We start from the raw sequence: 23286 nt of genomic DNA, 5'->3' as shown, positions 1-23286 counted from the left end.
GGAAAACATTTTAATAACGAGAAATCATTTAATGCACATGTCCCCAATAGTTTCTCAACTGACTCCAAGTGTTCCCCGTAACACCTGTATAATTTTAATTTTAATTTAATTGGGATATTGGATTAATAATTGGAATTATTATGGATTTTATGAAAATAATGGAAAAAAGGATGGTTTATGGCATTTGGGCCATGTGGGAGATTAGTAAAAGAGGGGGGTGTGGCGTAGTAAAGTCTTTACTAATTTTAATGTTATTTTTTTCATAAAATAATTAGAATTGGGAAAGAAAAGAGAGAACGTGAAAGAGAGGAGTTGGAACACGAAGAACGTGAAGAGGAGAACAAAGAAGAAGAGACCAAAGATCAAGAAATTTGGCTAAGGTAAGGGGGGGACTCTTCCGATTACCATCTCTTATCGTAATTATGGATGATAGTGCATGATTGGTTGTGTTGTTGAGTCAATTTGATTTGTATGTCAGATTTAGGTTTTTGGGTTCTAAGAATTGATTTAGAAATTGGGTTTTTGATGTATGAATTGATATAGGATGATAGTATAATAAGTATGAACAAATCCTATGAATGAAAGAGTGAAATTGGACTGTTTTAGACTCGAAATCATGGACTGATATGAGTAGAAATGAGTGAGAATTGGACTGGTGCGAAGTTGCAGAATTTTGGAAAATTTACTAGTGTTTCGCGTATGAAACAGTGTCATACGCGTATGGGATGAGGCCATACGCGTATGAGGGAAAATCCCAGGGGAAATACGCATACGATACGCAGATGCCCTGTCCCAAAAGGCCATGTACTAGTGATTTGCGTATGAGGAGCGTATGAGGATGCTCATACGCGTATGAGAAATTTTAAAGAGGATTTTGGTTCTGATGATACGCGTATGGAGGGGCTGATATGCGTATGAGATGCTTTCTGGGGAATTTTAACTCTGGTGAAACGCGTATGGAAGAGGGTGATACGCGTATGGACCTGGTGGTACGCGTATGGTCGCAGTGTGTGTTAAAATTCTGTTTCGTGATTTCCTTGAAAGTTCAATGATGTGTAACTTTCGATCTGTAGGCCTGTTTTGTGTGCCGTTTGAGGATGATAAACCTTGTGATATGATCTTAGGTTTTTATGATGATTTGAATTGTATCGAATGATGTTAATGTATATATAAACATGCTTAAATAATGATGATGATGATTATGATGATGATGATGAAATGAGTATAGGATGACGGTACTCATAGAATGATGATGATGATGAAAGTATGTTGTATATATGTTTGCATGCATTCATGACCATTTGATGATGGCTGAATCCTAATGATGAGAGGATTCAGTGAAGGGCAAGATTCCCATTGTGTGGAGTCTGTGCTGGCAGGGCCGTATCTGGATGATGTTAGATCGGTCGGTGGATGATTCCCATTGATGATGTTTGGTACCACATGCATAGAGTCAGTTGCATTCATATGCATGAATTTGATAGCATGATTGAATGTATTTCATTGTTATGTGTTTTGTGTGAATGATGGATTATCTAAATATAGATGAATTGGGTGAAAAATATAACTATTGATGTATTGTTATTTGTAATGCAATAATATTTGTTAATTGCGAATAAGGCTCACCCTTACGCTATATTTTTCAGATTGAGGATAGCGGCTCCGACTTGGTGAGGATTAGCTCATGAGTCAATATGTTGTTTAGCGTCGGGTCATGCTCTGATAGATGTAACACTGGGGGAACGCTGTTTTAAGTTTATGTCAATAACTCTGTTTTGTTTAACTTATTGTGATGATTAAAGCATTGACGATGTGATGCTAGTTATGATGATTCATTCCGCTGTATAAACATGAAATAATTGCGTTATGAGTTATGTTAAAATGTTTCTTCAGTGAATGCATGACATACGACTAATGATGTTTGTTTTATTTATGAATTGTGAAGCCCTTGTGCATGTTACTCTGATCTATTTAATTAATTGCCGCGGGGTTTAAGAGGGGTGTTACATTCCCACTTCTGGTTTGATGCGAACAACACCCTCTGAGGCTGACCACAACCAATAAAGACTTCCCAACTCTATAATGTTTAGCAAGCCTTGGGGGCAATTATTCTGGATCAGAGTGCTAACCTTGTAGGTCCACCTCTGCGCCACAATATCAGAGATCAACACCGTTAATTCAATATTCCTCATCATTGGCTTTAATCTAATTCTTGTCACATAATAGAACAATAGTTTGCGAAAGTGAGGAGATGAGATGACGCCTCCATGGTGACAATTGGATAGTACGGCACCCTCTCGCTTTCCTCTATCTCGGACAAAAGACCCTATCACTATATTTAACTTTTATAGCTCACCATCACCGAAAACGAGATGGTTTGTTTTCTTGAAGAGTTATCTATTATAAGCGTCAAGAAAATGATAAAGTTTGTAATTTTAGTTATTCCCAATTTTTAATTTTTTACTCACCTCATAATTAATTGCGATCCTTTTTTTCCATAAAATTCTGATAATCTCAATCGCCTAATCCGATAAAAAGACAGAGGCATAACAAGCAATAGACTAACAGGCCAAAAAAACACCCAAAATGGCGAGAAAAGGGAAAACTATTATCGAAAAACAAATAATATAATGAGTGATTTCCAATTTGTTTTTTAAACACATGAAAAATAAAAGTAGTGAAGATGTCGAGGAAGAGCTTTAGTGCCGATTATGGTGCTCACCGATTTGAGCATTAGTCTCTATAATTGTGTCGTAGAGCGTAACTAATTTATAAAAAAATAAAACCAATTGTTTTGTTTTGGATAGACTATGTCGCTATATATACTAATTGCGCGGGTGATTTTTTTTTGCCATGGCAATGGCGACAGTTGTTTTCCCTCTCATTCTCAACACTTCCACAACTCCCTCCCAATTCAACTTCCATCCTAACACAATTCCAAACCCTAATTTCACTTCTCTCAATATCAATTTCAGCAAACCCTCATCATCACGTTCCACCCCTTCCCTTCGCGCAACACACCATGATTCCAACAACCCTCAAACTCCACAAGGTTACATCTTTTTCTACCTCATTGCTAATCTATATTTGTCTAGTTTAACAATTTGATATTCATTTGAAATCAGTTATCTAAATTGCAGAACCAAATCCATGCTTAGACTCTTTTAGATAAACAACTTAATTAACATTTATTATATAAGTGCTAATGTATAAGCTATTTCTATAACCAAAGATAAAATAAAGACTTAACTACTTTCACATAAGTGATCATATAACTAATTTAGGAGAGGTTATGGAGTTAGTTAAGCTCCAAACACAGCTTATAGACATTTCATAATTTATTTCACCATGTTCTTTTGAGAAATGGCTGTGTACTTGAAACAGTAAACATTTTTATAAAAGATTGTGCATCGGTGTAACTGAGTATCCGGTTCTGTTAGCCTTTGATGCGACAATTAACAGTCTAACCATCTTTCAATTGCTAGATGAGGATGTTGGCTTGACAGTTGACAGATACATTTTGTAATGGTTATTAGGTTTGAGACCGAGGTTAGCATTTGGTTTTGGGCCAAGATTATCTCGAAGACAAAGTAAAACATGAAAATAAAACAAAAGTTGTTTTGTTTGAATCGAATGTCAAATGTTATCTTAACTGTAGTGGATCCTTTTAGGAATTTGAATTATTGTATCATCATTATTTCTTGATTTTGTTCATGTATATGTAGGGGAAATTTCGCCAATCTTGCCGAGGAGCTGTCGTTTTTCGACTTGCAGTGAGTATTCCATGGAGGCATATAAGAATTATGGTGTTTTGAAGGGTACAACTTTGACTGTGTGGCATCTGTGTCGTTGCAACCCTCTTGGTAATTTACCAGTAACTTTGAATTGGCTTAACTGCATAATTATGATTTTAGTTTTGAATAGTATCCATATTTTGTTATAATTAAATTCCTTATACAAATTTCAGGTAGGTCTGGATATGATCCTCCAAGATGGTTTGGTGAGATTAAACAAGGGGAAGAACTTGATGATTGATTAATTTCTAGTGGCATATTTTGAATCGGTAAGCATTGCAAACTGAGCATTTTATAAACTGATGTTCATTGATGTGCTAATACTGTGGGCTCTTAGTTGTTTTTCCATCTGGTTTCTTAAGATCTTACCGCATCAGATAAATTAGATCAGGAAGAATGATAGCTGAGATTGGAATGTTATTGACGATGATCAAAATAAAATGTCTTTCATATTTGTACTGCAGAAAAAAAAAACGGTATGAAATAGTGAACATCTCTGTTCATCTGTTCATCAACAACCACCCTTTTCAGTCCAATATTACTAGATGTACTACTACTAGCATAGGATATTGAAAGATGAACAGAGATGTATATTATATTAGGATATGGACCATAATCAGTAACTAGCCGTAAAGTTTTTCAATAATTATGTTACCAAAAAGAAAAGTTTCTCAATAATTCAACCTTTATTACTGTTCCTTCTTTTTCTTTTGTGGTACAAAACAGAATTTTTTCCCCACATGCCACAGCTGTGAAAAAAATCTACCCAAATGCCACACTCTGAAATTTATTTCCCAGAATGCCACAGCTGAGGGGGTTTTCGCCAATCAAGATGGAGACAATGGTGGGACCCACCTGCTGAAAGGTCCATGTCGCCAATCAAGGTGGAGACATGGTGGTCCCCACCTGACACACACCATGATGTCGTCATTCCAAATGGGGACAACCCATTTTTTTAATTTTTTTTTTCGTTTTATTGATTTTAATGATTTTAATGATTTTTTTTATATGTAATATATATTTATGAGATATAATTATGTTATATGATCCAATAAATTAATTATATACTTTAAAATCATTTTTTAATTAATTATAATTATAAATAAATTTTTTAAACATAATTAATACAAGATATTATTTTTTTATTACGAAATAAACTTTAATACAAATTATTAAATTAAAAACAAATATTATTAATTATAATTAATACAACTTAATATGTATAATAAATAAAAAAATAGTAGTTTAAAAACAAATATATTTAAACTGAATAATATAATATTAATACAACGATGAATACAAAATATTAATTTATAAGCAAATATTATTAAATATAATTAACTCTAAAAATATGAATACGAAATTCATACATTTCATACAAATGAAAAATCAGTGTTGGCGGTGAGTAGGGTCGTCTTGTTCTTGTGTTTCTTGTGTTGGAGGTTGAGGAGACCAAAGATGAGTTAGGAATTCAATATTATGGTCGACATCAAAATCATTGATATTAAGATCCAAGTTTAAGTTTGGGGTGGATTGTCTTCGCGGCGGGTCATTTTGGATCACGGTTGGGAAGTAAGAGGTGGTGGGTGGTGGATTGTGTGAGGAGGTTGAAGGGTGTTGTTGGATGTAAGGGGATTGTTGGTGTTGGGTTTGGTAGTTATAATTTGTTTGAGAGTGGGATGGGGTGTATTGTGTGTAGGAGGTGTATTGTGGGTCAACGTAAGGGCTAGAAGTATGTAGTTGAGAATAATTGGGGTTAGGATGTTATTGTTGGAAAGGTTGAGGTTGTTGTTGGAAGAATTGAGGTTGAGGTTGTTGTTGGAAGAATTGATGTTGAGGTTGAGGTTGTTGTTGAAATGGTTGAGGTTGAGGTTGTTGTTGAAATGGTTGAGGTTGAGGTTGAGGTTGAGGTTGTTGTTGAGACCCACTTGGAATTGAACGGGGGTCAGTGAGATAGTGTTCGTATGATGCATATATTATTGGAAGCGACCTATACCAATGCATGTACTCTTGCGATGGTTTTGTCTCCTCTTCTAATTGAATTCCCTGCAACGTATATGATTCTCTATCAGTCCAACATTGTTTCTCGTTGTGAAAGACTTCAGTCCATGCTATTTTTTTGGACTTGTTTGTATGCATCCTGTGATGTTCTTTGAGGCACTGTGGTGGATCGGGTATATTTTGTACATAGCCAAATTGAAGCCTCACTCGATCACTTTGATGCATTTCAACAATATGGAAACAAATTATATACGTTTTCGCACTCCAAATCAAACCATCTTGAAGTCGTGGGGGCGCAAATCCTAGATACGACCTCCAAATAAACTGACAAGTATAATTAATTGAATAAATTAGTTAGTGTAATGAAATAGAGTTAAAACAAAATATATTCTCAAAAGGGTTGATGAATAAAAACCTGATCTGGCCGCATGTGATCAATTTTAAACCGGTATCCTTCGAGATAGTGGCGTGGGTTGTTAGTGAATTTCATGCCTTTAACGCACCATCTAAACAAAATTAAAAAAATAAAACAATTATTCAAAAGTATTTAAGAAAATTAAATAATGAAATTAAATTATATTTTACCTCGACGCATGAGGAAATGACTGATCGAACGAAGTGTGAGGAGAAATAATAGACAGGCGTGTAAATGCCCAAGCTTGAAGAAGTAAAAGACATCCTGATATTTCTTTTACTTTGAATTCACACGCTTTGCACATCTCCCTATACAAGTAACACAAAACAGCAGAACCCCAACTATATGTGCCACACTGATTAAAATCAAAGAGGAATTGTGCCCATTTTGGATGGACGTGGCTGCCGCTTTTATCGGGAAATAAAAGTTGACCAATCAGAATCATTATATAAATTCGAGCATATCTCATTTTATGCTCTTCTGTTGAAGCTTCTGTTGGTCTATTTGCTTGTGATTTATAAATGTCTTTAAGCCATGTTAATCTTACAGCGGAACCATGTAAAAAATTTTGTGGCGGTATTTCCCCCACGATTGAAGGCCATACATCCTCATTAAATTCAGAAGGACCGTTTAATTGCGTACCTTCAATGGGAAGGCCTAGTAACATGCTAACATCCTCCAATGTGATGGTGCATTCACCAGTCGGAAGATGAAAAGTGTGAGTTTCTGGCCTCCATCTTTCTAACAACGCCAAAATTAAACGGTTGTCGATTTGGGTTGAGGGTATATTTGTTACGTGGTATAAACCTGACGAAATTATATACGGGAGGATTGCAGGATATGGGTCCAACTTTTGATGACTTCTACATCTAAACCCTTGTACATGTTCATCATCTACCTGTAATAAAAAATATTTAAGTGCTTAAACATAAACTAAAATATTGAATTGATAAATATTTACTAATAATATTTAAGCGCTTAAACATAAACTAAAATATTGAATTGATAAATATTTACTAATAATATTTAAGCGCTTAAACATAAACTAAAATATTGAATTGATAAATATTTACTAATAATATTTAAGCGTTTAAACATAAACTAAAATATTGAATTGATAAATATTTACTAATAATATTTAAGCGTTTAAACATAAACTAAAACACTAATAATATTTAAGAACTTAAACTAATCAACTTACTAAAATATTGAATTGATAAATATTTACTAATAATATTTAAGCGTTAAACATAAACTAAAATATTGAATTGATAAATATTTACTAATAATATTTAAGCGTTTAAACATAAACTAAAATATTGAATTGATAAATATTTACTAATAATATTTAAGCGTTTAAACATAAACTAAAACACTAATAATATTTAAGAACTTAAACTAATCAACTTACTAAAATATTGAATTGATAAATATTTACTAATAATATTTAAGCGCTTAAACATAAACTAAAATATTGAATTGATAAATATTTCCTAATAATATTTAAGCGTTTAAACATAAACTAAACACTAATAATATTTAAGAACTTAAACTAATCAACTTACCATAGCAATATTTTCTCTTGTTCCTCTATGTTTTGAACCGAGCCAAAGCAAATTTGACATTTTTTTAGTGTATAGAAATTTAGAGAAGTGAGTAGTTGGTTGAGTGTGTGAGAAGTGATAAGAGTGTGTGAGTATTTATAGGGAAATGTAGGTGGTTGAGATAGTAAATATAAGTGGGTGAAAAAATAAATGAAAGTGGGAATTTTTTCCCCACATGCCACAGCTGTGAAAAAAATCTACCCAAATGCCACACTCTGAAATTTATTTCCCAGAATGCCACAGCTGAGGGGGTTTTCGCCAATCAAGATGGAGACAATGGTGGGACCCACCTGCTGAAAGGTCCATGTCGCCAATCAAGGTGGAGACATGGTGGTCCCCACCTGACACACACCATGATGTCGCCATTCCAAATGGGGACAACCCATTTTTTAATTTTTTTTTTCGTTTTAATGATTTTAATGATTTTTTTTATATGTAATATATATTTATGAGATATAATTATGTTATATGATCCAATAAATTAATTATATACTTTAAAATCATTTTTTAATTAATTATAATTATAAATAAATTTTTTAAACATAATTAATACAAGATATTATTTTTTTATTACGAAATAAACTTTAATACAAATTATTAAATTAAAAACAAATATTATTAATTATAATTAATACAACTTAATACAACAACATCTCTAAAGTATTCACGAATGTTTAACTAGTTAGAAGGGCCAGCTGCATTTGGCCGATGTGGACATTTTTTCCGCATATGTAATCCTTGACAGATTCCACATCGTCTTTTTACTTTGTCAACGGTGTCCATTTCAGTCCTAATGCGAGTGCTGTTTGGGCGACCTTTTTTGTTTCGTCGCATTCTTTCATTGTGTAAAAGAATATCACCTTGATAAGGAGTCCATTGATTTTCTTTGGGAACACCGATGAAGCTTTGTTCGTATACCTTGAATATATTTCGAACTCTAAATACAGGAGGGATAAACATCTGATAATTGAGTCGGACATGAGAACAAGCTGCAATGGCATGCGAGCAGGGCACATGAAAGGTTTGAAATTTCCCACAGTCACATGTTTGTTTTTGGAGGTCGACGTTATAATAAGTAAGTGGCCGGCACTCGTTATTATTAACTGTCTCTTGGACGACGAAATAGTTTCTCTCACGATCAAAACTCAGGACATTATAACTGTGAGATTTTTCTACTTCTTTTTGCATCTCTTTCATACAATTATCCGTGAAATCCTTCTTTGATGACAACATTTTTGTCCAATTATGACCTCGCCTCCCAAACAATGTGCCCATCCTGAAGTATGTTGACCTTACCAGTGCTGTAATTGGTAAATTCCTTGTTTCCTTCATCACCGAGTTCAATGATTCCACAAGGTTGGTTGTCATGTGACCCCATCGTCTTCCACCGTCATAAGCTCGAGACCATTTTTCTCTTGGAAGATTCTCTATCCAGTTGAAAGCTTCCATGTCTGTTTGTCGGATTTCCTCCCGATAGTAAGCGTATGTAGACTCCGTCAGAGCATACCCTGTATATGCAATATTAAAAATATAAGTATAAAAAAAGAATGAGTTTAAAGGTTGAAGAACAAAACACTAAAAAAATATAGATTAAATTACCCATGTTTACAAATTTCTTGCGGAGGTCTCTGTCCTTGATCGCTCTCATTAAATTTTGTGCGATGTGCCTGATGCAATACACATGCACTGAAGGAGGATTTTGCCAGCCATTGTATTGGTTGTTGTATGCACTCTTGATAGACTCGTGTCGGTCAGATATCAAACATAGATCAGATTGAGGGGTCACGTGCAGCCGCAAATTTTTTAGAAAAAAACTCCAAGCCCCTCCTGTCTCACCTTCAACCAATGCGTAGGCGATTGGGAAAATGTTACCGTTCCCATCTTGCGCAACAGCCATTAGCAACGTTCCTCTATATTTTCCATACAGCCATGTGCCATCGACTTGTACAATTGGTTTGCAATAGGCAAAGCCTCTGATACTTGGTTGAAACGCCCAAAAAAGGCGATGGAAAATTCTTGCACCACTAATTTGTGTTCCATCATCTAAATATGCAGGCAATGTTTCCAACTCTATTACGGTTCCAGGAAGATGCTCTCGCATGACTAATAACCATTGTGGCAGGTCGTTGTATGAGGCCTCCCAGTTTCCATAAATAGACTCGATTGCTTTATTCTTTGCAAGCCATCCCTTTTTATAAGATATCGTGTAGTTGAAAACTGTACGAACATGAGCAATAATAGTTTTCACCTTGATTGAAGCGTCGTCACTGACGAGAGCTCTGATGCTTTGAGCGATAAGATTTGAGTCAAGCTTCTTGTGATCTTGTGACATAGCAGACGCCATGCAAGTGTGTAGTCCACCAATTCTACCAATAACCCATTTACCACACCCCTTTCGTAAGGATGCTCTGCATGTGAAGCCGCACCCTTCGATCTTACATCCAATCAAGAAACGTTGCGTATCCGACTTAGAAATCTTGTAATCAACACTATTTTTAATGTGATATTCCCGGATTGCAAACATACAACTTTCTTTGTTTTCAAATGTCATGCCCTCCTCTAAACCTCCACCTCCACAATCATGACCACCGTCTATGGAATCAAAGACAGGAACAGTAGAATCGAAGGAAACATGATTTCTCATGTGATAAGGTGGGTTGTATAAATCAAGTACTGGAGAAGGTTGGGAGACGGGAATAATTTCGTCACCTGAATCGTCACTAGAACCACCAAACAAATCAAGTTGCCTGGCATCATCAGAGTCACCATCATCATCAACCTCTTCTTCCGGAAACAATTGCTCGACATGCTCGACATGTTGGGTTTGGGATGGCTCCACGTGTAGGGAAGACTGGGTTTGTGGATATTGATGTGTTTGGGACGATTGCGTGGGATAAACTTCCTCTGCCTCATGAAAACAAACATACATCTCCAATGGATGTCCACCACTGAATTTAGTGTGACAATTAAGCATTGAAGTAACATCCTCATCATCTTCGATCTTCGCAGTATTGTATGTAACATTGTCACGTGTTCCATTAATTATTGGATATCGGTAAAATATAGCTGATATATTTTTTTGCATGGTTTCTTCAATTTTTTTTGTCATGTGCGCTAAATCACATTTGCGATGAACTTTGACAAGAATGGTAGTTGTATTCTGAAAAACTACCCCAATATTCTCAAGTGTAACAATATTTCCATTGAAATGAATGATACAAGGTATTTTAGTTTGTGCCATTGCAATAGATATTGTAGGTAAGAGATATGGTAATTTGTTGCAAAAAAGATGGTTTGCATGCAAAGAAATATGTGTAGCAAGTATTTATCACGCTGCATGCATGGAAACACGTGGAACACGCATGGGGGGATGTCTCCAAAGCAAATGGCGACATTGGGAGATGTCTCCAAAGCAATTGGCGACATTGGATGGATGACTCCATGTGGAATGGCGACATCACCCTTTTCTCCAAACAAAATGGCGACAATGGGGGGGGGGGGGGGGTTTACCCCATTCTGATTGGCGACATCCTGCAGACGTGATGGGATGCATGCATGCCTATTTAAACAGGCTATTCTGTACGCAAATAGCACACCTCACCTCAAATAATGGCATTGCTACTTTGTTTAGTGTTTATTGTTCCGTATAATACTTCTGTTCAAATTTCTGATTATAACACCAGTTTATCAGATCCATTAATTATACGACTAATGGAAAGAGAGAAACTTCGTCATTTAAAAAATCAACTACGTCAGGTCACCAAAATTGATCGGCATATTCTTCATATAGCATTTAATCGCAGATACTTCAACGACGACGGCGTTATAATTGAAGAAATAACACAATTAGAGACCGATGAAGATGTGCGTAATATGTTTTATGATTTTATTAGTGGTTTTAACAAAACGCCATTTGAATTGTATGTTAGATTTAGTAGATCAGCAGATGAAGTGATAACATTGTGTAAAAAACCGACATAATATAAATTTATGATTCAACTATATTATTTACTATCTCAACCACTTTCATTTATTTTTTACCCACTTTTAGAATTTTTTCCCCACATGCCACAGCTGTGAAAAAAATCTACCCAAATGCCACACTCTGAAATTTATTTCCCAGAATGCCACAGCTGAGGGGGTTTTCGCCAATCAAGATGGAGACAATGGTGGGACCCACCTGCTGAAAGGTCCATGTCGCCAATCAAGGTGGAGACATGGTGGTCCCCACCTGACACACACCATGATGTCGCCATTCCAAATGGGGACAACCCATTTTTTTAATTTTTTTTTTCGTTTTAATGATTTTAATGATTTTAATGATTTTTTTTATATGTAATATATATTTATGAGATATAATTATGTTATATGATCCAATAAATTAATTATATACTTTAAAATCATTTTTTAATTAATTATAATTATAAATAAATTTTTTAAACATAATTAATACAAGATATTATTTTTTTATTACGAAATAAACTTTAATACAAATTATTAAATTAAAAACAAATATTATTAATTATAATTAATACAACTTAATATGTATAATAAATAAAAAAATAGTAGTTTAAAAACAAATATATTTAAACTGAATAATATAATATTAATACAACGATGAATACAAAATATTAATTTATAAGCAAATATTATTAAATATAATTAACTCTAAAAATATGAATATGAAATTCATACATTTCATACAAATGAAAAATCAGTGTTGGCGGTGAGTAGGGTCGTCTTGTTCTTGTGTTTCTTGTGTTGGAGGTTGAGGAGACCAAAGATGAGTTAGGAATTCAATATTATGGTCGACATCAAAATCATTGATATTAAGATCCAAGTTTAAGTTTGGGGTGGATTGTCTTCGCGGCGGGTCATTTTGGATCACGGTTGGGAAGTAAGAGGTGGTGGGTGGTGGATTGTGTGAGGAGGTTGTCCCCATTTGGAATGGCGACATCATGGTGTGTGTCAGGTGGGGACCACCATGTCTCCACCTTGATTGGCGACATGGACCTTTCAGCAGGTGGGTCCCACCAATGTCTCCATCTTGATTGGAGAAAACCCTCTCAGCTGTGGCATTCTGGGAAATAAATTTCAGAGTGTGGCATTTGGGTAGATTTTTTTCACAGCTGTGGCATGTGGGGAAAAAATTCTACAAAACACATGAGCTGAAGTAAGAAACCAAAAAAGAAAAAGAAAAAAGCTTTTTGTATAATCTCTGCTCTTTTGTTTGCTACATCACTTAAAATATTGTGAACACTACACCTTATCATATGATTAAAAAGTTAGAGATGTATATTATATCAGGATATGGACCATAATCAGTAGCTAGCTGTAAAGTTTCTCAATAATTCAACCTTTACTTTATACTACTGTCCCTTCTTTTTTTTCTGAGGACAAAACACACGAACTGTAGTAAGAAACCAAAAAGGAAAAAGAAAAAAGCTTATTCTTTTGATGCTAGCTGCTGCAAATTGGCGAAGGATCTTAAAGCTTATTCTTTTGATGCTAGCTGCTGCAAATTGGCGAAGGATCTTGAAGAATGTTCATACTATCTACTTGAGTTGAACATTCACTGAAAGTGTTGAAAATAAGGTAAAAAATTTTTAGATTGGTTAAGATTTTATAATTCAATTTAGAGTGTTTTATGTTTTTGTATGATATTTCAGAGAAACCATCTTACTACTCTTTTGTTATTTTCTTAGATTTTCAATTTTGTATATGATTTCTATTTTCGCTCTTCATTCCATTTTTCAACATGATTAATTATTCAAAAGTCTTCTTAAAGGATCTTAAACTTCTATTTGATAGGATCTTTATTTGAACTTTCTCAATTAATCTTAACGTGACTCTAAAAATTCTATCTACATAAAAAGTACATGAATGATATGTTGACAAAACAAAATTCATTATCAACCATTCTAGTTTCCAACACACTGTAAACACCTAACTTTGATCTATTGAAATTTATTTAGATGGCGAGTTTCTTGATTGACTTGGCGAAGCCATCTGTGGAGAAATCAATAAATGAAGCCATTTCAGAATCAAGTTATATTTGTTGCTTTACGTGCATTGCGAAGGATTACGAAGAAAAAGACAGATTGGAAATAGAAAGGGCAACTTTCGAGCGGCGCATTGAAGAGGCGACAAGAAGAGGGGAAGATGTTCTACCTGATGCTCTTGCTTGGAAAGATGAAGTTGATCAGCTCATTCAAGAAGATACCAAGAAAAATCAAAAATGTTTTTTTGAATTCTGTCCTGATTGCTTATGGAAATATAGTAGAGGAAAATTACTGGCAAATAAGAAGGAGCGGATTAAAGAATTGATGGCAACAAGAAAGGAACTTACAATTGGACTCCCTGCTCATCTTCCTGATATTGAACGATGTACGACCCAACACTACGTGCATCTTAAAAGCAGAGAATCTCAATACACAAAGCTTTTAGTTGAACTCAAAGATGACAATAATTATATGATTGGGTTGCATGTAATGGGGGGCACAGGAAAAACTACATTGATCAAGAAAGTGGGTAAGGAACTTAAGCAATCAAAACAATTTACTCAGGTCATTGATACGACAGTGTCATTTACTCCCAATATTAAAAAGATTCAAGATGATATTGCTGGGCCTCTGGGATTGAAATTTGATGATTGTAATGATGTAGATCGATCCAGAAAACTATGGAACAGATTAACCAATGGTGAGAAGATTCTTCTAATATTGGATGACGTGTGGGACAAAGTCAATTTTGAAGAAATTGGAATTCCGTTTAGTGACAATCACAAAGGTTGTAGGATTATTGTAACCACACGCAGTCAGTTGGTGTGCCACAAATTAGGGTGCAATAAGATAATCCAACTAAATCTCATATCTAAAGAAGATGCATGGATCATGTTCAAAAAGTATGCTGATCTATGTGAAACCACCTCAAAGAAATTTTTTCTTGACAGGGGCCGTAAAATTGCAAATGAATGCCAAAACCTACCTATTGCAATTGCTGTTATCGCTAGTAGTTTGAAGGGTAAAAAACTTCAGCAACATCGGGAGGAATGGGAAATGGCCTTAGAATTCTTTAAAAAAAGACATCTCAAGGCACAAGGATGATGGTGACGTTCTTGAAATTTATAAATGCTTAAAGTTTAACTATGATAAATTGGATGAAGAGGCCAAGAATCTATTCCTTTTGTGTTCTGTATTTCGAGAAGATGAAGAAATTTTAATTGAAAGTTTAGCTAGACATGCCATCGGAGGAGGCCTTTTTGGAGAAGTTTATGGCAGCTACGAAGAAACCCGAAGACGAGTAGTTATATCCAAAAACAAACTCCTAGATTCTTGTTTATTGTTGGAGGCCGGTCAAAGGAGAGTGAAAATGCACGACTTTGTTCGTGATGCTGCCCAATGGATAGCGAACAAAGAGATTAAAACAAGAAAAGTGTATGACAAAAATCAAAAGGAAACAATTGAAAAGGAGAAAAATATTAAATATTTTTTATGCGAAGGCGAGTCAAAGGAGATATTTGATAGGATCAATCTAGTATCTAAGTATAGAAAATAGCAAGAATAATACTGTTAGGGCAAGATCTGATTTTTATTGAAATAACTAGAGTTCAAATGGGATCTAGTATCACAAGCTTAAAACAGAAAAATAAGAAAAAGGTCGGCAGAAAGATGGAGAATCAAAAGAGGCTCTTAGAGAGGCCTTGACTCTCCCAAGTGGGTATTCCACTACTCAATTTCTGCGTACCTGCACTACTAGCTGCAGCAATCATTTATTCAGAATCCTAGGATAATTCCCCCACTCACAGGCTGCCAGCGGTAAGCCAGCTGTGTCAAGCCATGTGCAGCAAAACAGCTAAATATCCTATTCTCTCTCTTTCCCTTTTTGTCTCTTCCTAACATAAAACTTGCCATATCTACCAATTCCCTCCCCTTGAAAACCATCCTTGACCTCAAGGATAAAGTCTGGAAACTCCTCTCTCATCTTGCTTACTAGTTCCCAAGAATTTCAAAATCAGGCAGATTCTTCCACTTCACCAACACCTCACTTCCACCCTTCTCATTTCTCCTCTCTTCTATAACCTTCTCAGGCAAGAGCTCTAACTGCTAGTCTTCATTCATGCAGGGGGCCAAAAGCTGGGGCAGCACAGAAGGAATTACAGCCTTCTTTAGCAAGGATACATGGAAGACAGGATGCACTTTTGTATCCTGGGGCAGCTTGAGCTTATAAGCCACAGCCCCAACCTTCTGTATTATTTCATAAGGCCCATAGTATCTTGGACTCAACTTTTGATTCATTCTCTTTGCTAATTTCTTCATTTTGTAAGGCTGAATTTTCAAAAAAACCATGTCTCCCACTTCATAGTCTACTTCTCTCCTATGCTTATTTGCCTGAGTTCTCATCACATCCTGGGCTTTGCATAATTGCTCCTTCAATTCCTTAATCATTATATTTCTTTCAGCAGTTAGCCTATTCACCTCATCCACAACTGATGAAGGAGCATCACCTCTGATCAATACAGGGGGTGGTCTCCCATATAAAGCTTCAAATGGTGTAGTCTTAAGAGAAGCATGATAGTTTGTATTGTACCAATACTCTGCCCAAGCCAACCACTTAGGCCACTGCTTAGGTTTTAACCCTGTTACACATCTTAAATATGTCTCCAAGCATCTGTTCACTACCTCTGTCTGGCCATCAGACTGAGGATGGTAAGCACTACTGTACTTCAACTGAGTTCCAGCCTGTTTGAATAGTTCTGCCCAGAAATGACTCAAAAATATCTTGTCCCTATCAGACACAATAGAGTTGGGAAACCCATGAAGCCTAACAACCTCTTTAATAAAAACTTCAGCAATACTCTTGGCAGTATATGGATGACTAATAGGGAAGAAATGGGCATATTTAGTTAATCTATCCACCACCACCATAACTGTATCAATTCCTTGAACTTTTGGCAATCCACCAATAAAGTCCATGGAGATATCACTCCAAGTTTGAGTTGGAACAGGTAGGGGTTGGAGTAATCCCCCTGGTGACAGAGTTTGGTATTTGTTCCTTTGGCAAACCTCACAAGCCTGGACATAATCCTGTATTTTCCTTCTCATCCCCTCTCAGTATACCACACTAGCAACTCTTTTGTAAGTTCTAAGATAACCAGAATGCCCTCCTATAGTTGTGTCATGAAATTCATTGAGGATCCAAGAAATTCTAGGAGAATTCCTTGGAATCACGATTCTTCCTTCATGAAACAACCTCCCACCCTTCAGCTGGAATCCCTTCTGACTGTGAGGATTGATTATAAGGCTCTGCACTATTTCCTTCAGCCTTTCATCCTTCTGAATTTCTTCTTCCAAGCCCTCCCAAACTTCACTCTGCACAGTAAAAATGTGCCCAAACTGCATATGTCTGGACAGGGAGTCTGCAGCACTATTATCTCTCCCTGGTTTGTACTTTACTTCAAAGTCATAACCCAACAGTTTGGATAGCCACTTCTGTTGTTCCTCACCCATTATCCTCTGCTCTGTGATGTGCTTCAAACTTTTCTGGTCAGTATGGACTTTGATGTGTCTTTCCAACAAATAGGGTCTCCATTTTTGGATGGCAATCACAATAGCCATTAATTCTCTCTTTCATATACTGATTTATTCTGGGCTTTTTCAGAAAGAGTCTGACTCATATAAGTGATAGGTTTGCCCCTCTGCATTAAAACAACTCCTATTCCCTTGCTAGAGGCATCTGTCTCTACCATAAATTCTTCCTCAAAGTCTGGCATAGCTAGCACTGGAACAGTGGTCATAGCTCTCTTTAATTCTTCAAAAGCATCTTGTGCTTCAAGGCTCCATACAAAACTGTCTTTCTTGAGCAATTGAGTTAAAGGCCAAGCAATCCTGCTATAGTTCTTAACAAACTTTCTGTAGTAGCCAGTTAAACCAAGAAATCCTCTCAAACCCTTTAGGTTCTTAGGGATAGGCCATTTCACCATGTCCTCCACCTTCTTAGGATCAGCTGCTACCCCCTACCAGAGATCAAATAGCCTAAGTACTCAACTTGGTTCTGCCCAAAGGAACATTTTTTTTATTGGCAAATAGTTTCTGATCCCTCAAGACTTTAAGGATCACTGATAAATGCTCCTTGTGATCTTCCCCACTCTTGCTGTAAATCAGTATATCATCAAAGAATACCAAACAAAACTTTCTCAAATAAGGCCTGAGTACTTCATTCATGAGTGATTGGAAAGTAGATGGAGCATTTGACAATCCAAAAGGCATCACAAGGTATTCATAATGCCCCTCATGAGTTCTGAAAGCAGTCTTTGGGATATCGTCACCTCTCATCCTAATCTGATGATATCCTGACTTTAAATCCAATTTTGAAAAGATATTAGCACCCCCAACTCATCCAGCAGCTCTTCAATAATAGGAATAGGGAATTTATTAGGCATAGTCACCTTGTTCAATGCCCTGTAGTCAGTGCAGAACCTCCAGCTTCCATCCTTCTTTTTCACTAACAAAACAGGGCTTGAGAAAGGGCTAGTACTATGCCTTATAATCCCTGCCTGTAGCATTTTACCTACAATCTTCTCTATCTCATTCTTTTGGTAGAATGGATATCTATAGGGTCTGAGATTTGGAATAGCAGCTCCAGGCTTCAAGATGATAGCATGATCATGCTCTCTAATGGGTGGTAGCCCAAATGGTAAATGAAATACTTCCTCAAATTCACCTAATAAATCCCTCCATTCTTCATATACTACGGCTCCCCCTCCTTCTTCAAGATACACAGATTCCACCAAAATTCCTCTTCCTTCATCCTTTAAAGCCTTCAGCATTGCCTTCATAGAAGCCTGTTTGGTGCTCAGTACTGGGTCACCAAAAATCCAATGTTCAATTCCATCCTGTTTCCACTTCAGACATAACACACCAAAATTGGCTGCAATGTTCCCTAAACTAGCCAACCAATCCATTCCTAACATAAATTTAGCCCCTCCTAACTCCATCAAGAAAAAATGTTGTTGGAATTCAACCCCTTGCACACTGAAACTTAACCCTTCACACACTCCTTGATACTTGACTCTTTCTCCATTCCCCATCTCTATGACATAAGGAGAAGTTTCCACCAGCTGTAGACCCAATTTTTCTACCAGTCTTGCATCTATAAAGTTGCTAGATGCTCCTGAATCAACGAGGGTTATCAACTTTTGCCCTTGTACAGTTGCCCAGACCTTGAAAGCTCTATTTGAAGTGAAACCTTGTTTGCTCTGCAGTGACAAGTGGAGAGTTTTAAGGCCTATTACTGTCTCCTCCAGCTCCTCATTCTGAATGCTAACTCCCCCATTTTCCTCTTCTTCTTCACTACTAATTTCACACAGTTTGAAACTTATATGCTTAAATTTGCATATATGATCCCTATTCCATTTTTCACCACACTTAAAACATAATCCCTTCTTGCTCCTCTCCTCCAACTCAGCAGGGTTCAGTCTCCTACCTTTGTATTTCTCATTTTCTCCTCCACTACTCTCCTCTCCTTCCTTCTTAGACCCACCTACTTCTACAGGGTCTCTGATTCTCAACAGTCCTCCCTTATCCTTCCACGAGCTACCCTTCTTTTGGCATACTTCATTCTTCTCCTCAATTAGCAAAGCTCTATCCATGAGGTCAGACAAACCTTGATTCTCATAGAGCTTAAGTTCAACCTGAATCTCCTCCTTCAGTCCATTCATAAAAATGGAGTCTAACATTATCCTCTCCTCTCTCCTCAAAGGAGCTACCAATCTCTCAAACTTCTCCATATACTCCACAATTGTCCCTCTTTGTTTCAAACTCAGCAGTGGTCCCATCGGATTTTGAAGCATACCCGGTTGGAACTGTCTCATCACAACAATTTTAAACTCTTCCCAAGTCCTTAATGGTGCTTGTTCTTCCCACCATTGATACCAGTTCAAAGCTTTCTCTTCCATAGCCAGTACCACCGCGTCTAACTTGTCGCGAACTCGTATTCCATTAAGATGAAAATATCTCTCTAAGCGAACCAGCCAACCAAACGCGTCATCTCCCTTAAAGATTGGAATCTCCAACCTTCGTCTGCTGCCCAAAAATCTAGACCCATTTCCGCCACCGTGACGATGATTTCTCAGTCGAGAATCACGTGACACAGTGCTTCTACCACTCCCCTCCTTATCGTTATCCCCGTACTCATTCTCATGTCTCGTGTGGTACCTCCGTGGACGTTCTTGCAGTAGTTGGCATATTTGCTCCATCGTGACTTGAGGTTTCGCTTGTTGTTCCAGAACCAGCTGCCTTATTTGATTTACGGTTCCTTCAAGATTGTTCATTCTTTGCTCCATTGTGTCCACTCTATTTTCCATGCTGCTCCTTGTACTGACCATTCACTAAATGATGAAACCAAGGCTCTAGATACCAAATTGATAGGATCAATCTAGTATCTAAGTATAGAAAATAGCAAGAATAATACTGTTAGGGCAAGATCTGATTTTTATTGAAATAACTAGAGTTCAAATGGGATCTAGTATTACAAGCTTAAAACAGAAAAATAAGAAAAAGGTCTGCAGAAAGATGGAGAATCAAAAGAGGCTCTTAGAGAGGTCTTGACTCTCCCAAGTGGGTATTCCACTACTCAATTTCTGCGTACCTACACTACTAGCTGCAACAATCATTTATTCAGAATCCTAGGATAATTTCCCCACTCATAGGCTGCCAGCTGTAAGCCTGCTGTGTCAAGCCATGTGCAACAAAACAGCTAAATATCCTATTCTGTCTCTTTCCCTTTTTGTCTCTTCCTAACATAAAACTTGCCATATCTACCAATATTTTCTTGTAAGTTTGATGGTTCCAAGGTTAAGATTCTAATTGTCATCTTTTATGGGCTTTTTGATAGAGAAATTAAAGTCCCAAATTCATTTTTTGAAAATAATACCAGCCTTCGAGTTTTTAATTTACGCAGTGGTGATCGTTTGAGTGCTATTATATCATTACCTCAATCAATGCAACAATTGAATAATATCCGATCTCTTATATTTTCAAGTTGTAAATTGGGTGACATCTCTGTCTTTGGAAAGCTGCAAAGTCTTGAGGAACTTGATTTGTATCAATGTGAAATTAATGAATTGCCTAATGGAATCTCAGAACTAAAGAAATTTGGATTTTTGAAATTGGAATGGTGTTCAATTGGTGGGAATAATCCATTTGAAGTGATTAAAAGATGCTCATCACTTCAAGAGTTATGCGTAAAAGGTTTTAGAGGTTTTAGAGGAGAAATAAGTTTCCCTAAATTGCAATGGTTTCATGTAAGTGATGAAGATACAACTTATTCTTCACTGTCAAAGTATGTGTCTATGATATATTCAAATAAGGTTTTCCTATCTGAAACAACACTTAAACATTGTATGCAAGAAGCAGAGGTTCTTAGACTATCAAGAATTAAGGGGGAATGGAGAAATATCATACCTGATATTGTTCATATGGATCACGGTATGAATAATCTTGTTGAGCTTGACTTACATTCCACTTCACAACTAATGTTCCTTATTTACAATAAAGATCCTCATTCTCAAATATCAAATGTCTTCTCCAAGTTGGTTGTACTACATTTGAAGGACATGGACAATTTGGAAGAATTGTGCAAGGGTTCTCTTTCTGCTGACTCTTTTAAGAGTTTAGAGAGTCTATCTATATATTATTGCAAACAGTTGCGAAGCTTATAAAGGATTGCAAATCAATGCAATCTAAAGAGTGTGTCATTGATGAATTGTCCTATGTTGATCTCCTTATTTGAAGTGTCAACTTCTCATAATCTAGTGTTGTTGGAGACATTGGAAGTAATTGATTGCGAGAATCTTGAATACTTAATAAAAGATGAAAGAAATGGGGAAACATTTGAAAGCAACAGTAGCAATCCAATGTTTATGAAATTGAAAGTTCTTAAAATTAAGGGTTGTCCAAAATTTGAAATAATATTTCCGCTGATCTCTGCTCATGATCTTCCTGCATTAAAATCTGTCGGGGTGGTAAGATGTGATAAGTTGAAATACATATTTGGTCAATATGTCGAACTTGGGTCCCTAGAAGATATGAAGCTTGGCTGCGTACCCAATTTTATTGACATTTTTCCAGAAGAATGTAATCGTACATTGTCTTTCTCCACTAACAAGTCATCTCCTATTTCTATATCTGCTTCCAGGCCAACTACACACTAAAACACTATCAAATGCAGCATCTCGTCATGGACTGATAAGTATTGTTGTGGTAAAAAATTGAGGAGTACCACAAGTTCTAAAATGCCATTGATTGATGAGAATCAACCGCACACTAAAGTAATGGTAACTCTTTCACCTACTTCTGATATGTTAGTTATTACACTTTTTTTCATGTATATACAAGACAATTTAATAATATTTTCACACACAAAATGATATTATATGAGAGAAAAAATTAAAATTTAAAAATTAACAAAAATAAAAAAAATAAAAGATATGTTTGTATTTTCTGGAATTTTATATAGGGTTAAATGGTTCACCCCCCTGCAATAGTAGCGAGATTTGATTTTTCCCCCAATTAAAAAAAATTGTCTTGGCCCCTTAACAAAAAAGATTCTATTTTCAGACATCCACTGTTCCATGTTTGGCTGACTGGGCTGACATCTGTAACACCCGTATAATTTTAATATTAATTTAATTGGAACATTGAATTAATAATTAGAATTATTAAGAATTTGTGGAAAATAATGGAAATAATGGTTTATGGCATTTGGGCCATGTGAGGAAATAGTAAAAGAAACGGGGTGATTTTGTAATCCTTTTACTAATTTTATTATTATTTTCATAAAACAATTGGAATTGGGAAGAAAGAAGGAACGTGCAAGAACAGAAGGTTGAGAACACGAAGAACGAGAAGGAGAACTGTAGAGGGAGAGACCAAGGATCAAGAACAATTGTCTAAGGTAAGGGGAGACTCTCCATTTAATCTCTATTATCGTGCTATAGATAATAGTATAGATTAGTTGTATTGTTTTGATCAATGGTTTCCATGTTCTGTGTTGTGTTCATCTTTTGGATTGAAATTTTGGACTGATAAATCCCTAATAATTGGGTAGATCTAGAGTATAATGAACGAAATTGATTATTGGATCATATACTGTAGTTTCTAGGTGAATTTGTATGCTGTTATGAGATGAATTTTCTGGTTTTTAGACCCAAATCGCAGACTGTGCAGGTGGATTCGCGAGGAAGACGAATGGGTAAGTTGCAGTTTTCTGTGAACTGCTGCCCATTTGCGTATGATACGCGTACGGTACGCGTATGGGGGGTGTGGTACGCGTATGGTACGCTCCCCATGGTGCATCAGAATGTGCTTTCTGTTGGTACGCGTATGATACGCGTATGATGTTGTTTTGTGTGGAAATAGGGTTCTGTCCATACGCGTATGATACGCGTATGGTGTGTATGTTTTGTCTGAAA

At 36.2% G+C, this 23286-nt stretch overlaps 1 protein-coding gene and 1 pseudogene across 1 annotated transcript; both read left to right on the top strand.

The window, feature by feature from the left end:
• The first annotated feature begins 2859 nt into the window (after window positions 1-2859).
• On the top strand, window positions 2860-4481 carry LOC131619368 (UPF0161 protein At3g09310-like). Its single transcript, XM_058890471.1, has 3 exons — window positions 2860-3052; window positions 3726-3863; window positions 3968-4481. The coding sequence occupies exons 1-3, from the start codon at window positions 2860-2862 to the stop codon at window positions 4033-4035; spliced, it is 399 nt and encodes a 132-aa protein (XP_058746454.1). The 3' UTR covers window positions 4036-4481.
• Window positions 4482-13687: 9206 nt separating this feature from the next.
• LOC131619367 (probable disease resistance protein At1g61300) lies at window positions 13688-22242 on the top strand (annotated as a pseudogene).
• The last annotated feature ends 1044 nt before the right edge of the window (window positions 22243-23286 follow it).

The sequence above is a fragment of the Vicia villosa genome, linkage group LG7, assembly GCF_029867415.1.
Source record: "Vicia villosa cultivar HV-30 ecotype Madison, WI linkage group LG7, Vvil1.0, whole genome shotgun sequence".
NCBI lineage: Eukaryota > Viridiplantae > Streptophyta > Magnoliopsida > Fabales > Fabaceae > Vicia > Vicia villosa.
The sequence above is the reverse complement of the archived record's forward strand: the minus strand, read 5'-3'. Positions and strand labels throughout refer to the sequence as shown.

What these genes read in the sequence shown, in the direction of transcription:
- LOC131619368 (XM_058890471.1), top strand. Translation starts at nt 2,860, where the DNA reads ATGGCGACAGTTGTTTTCCCTCTCATTCTCAACACTTCCACAACTCCC. An exon ending in CAACCCTCAAACTCCACAAG is followed by an intron (nt 3,053 to 3,725) that starts GTTACATCTTTT and finishes ATGTATATGTAG; the next exon opens with GGGAAATTTCGCCAATCTTG. An exon ending in GTGTCGTTGCAACCCTCTTG is followed by an intron (nt 3,864 to 3,967) that starts GTAATTTACCAG and finishes TACAAATTTCAG; the next exon opens with GTAGGTCTGGATATGATCCT.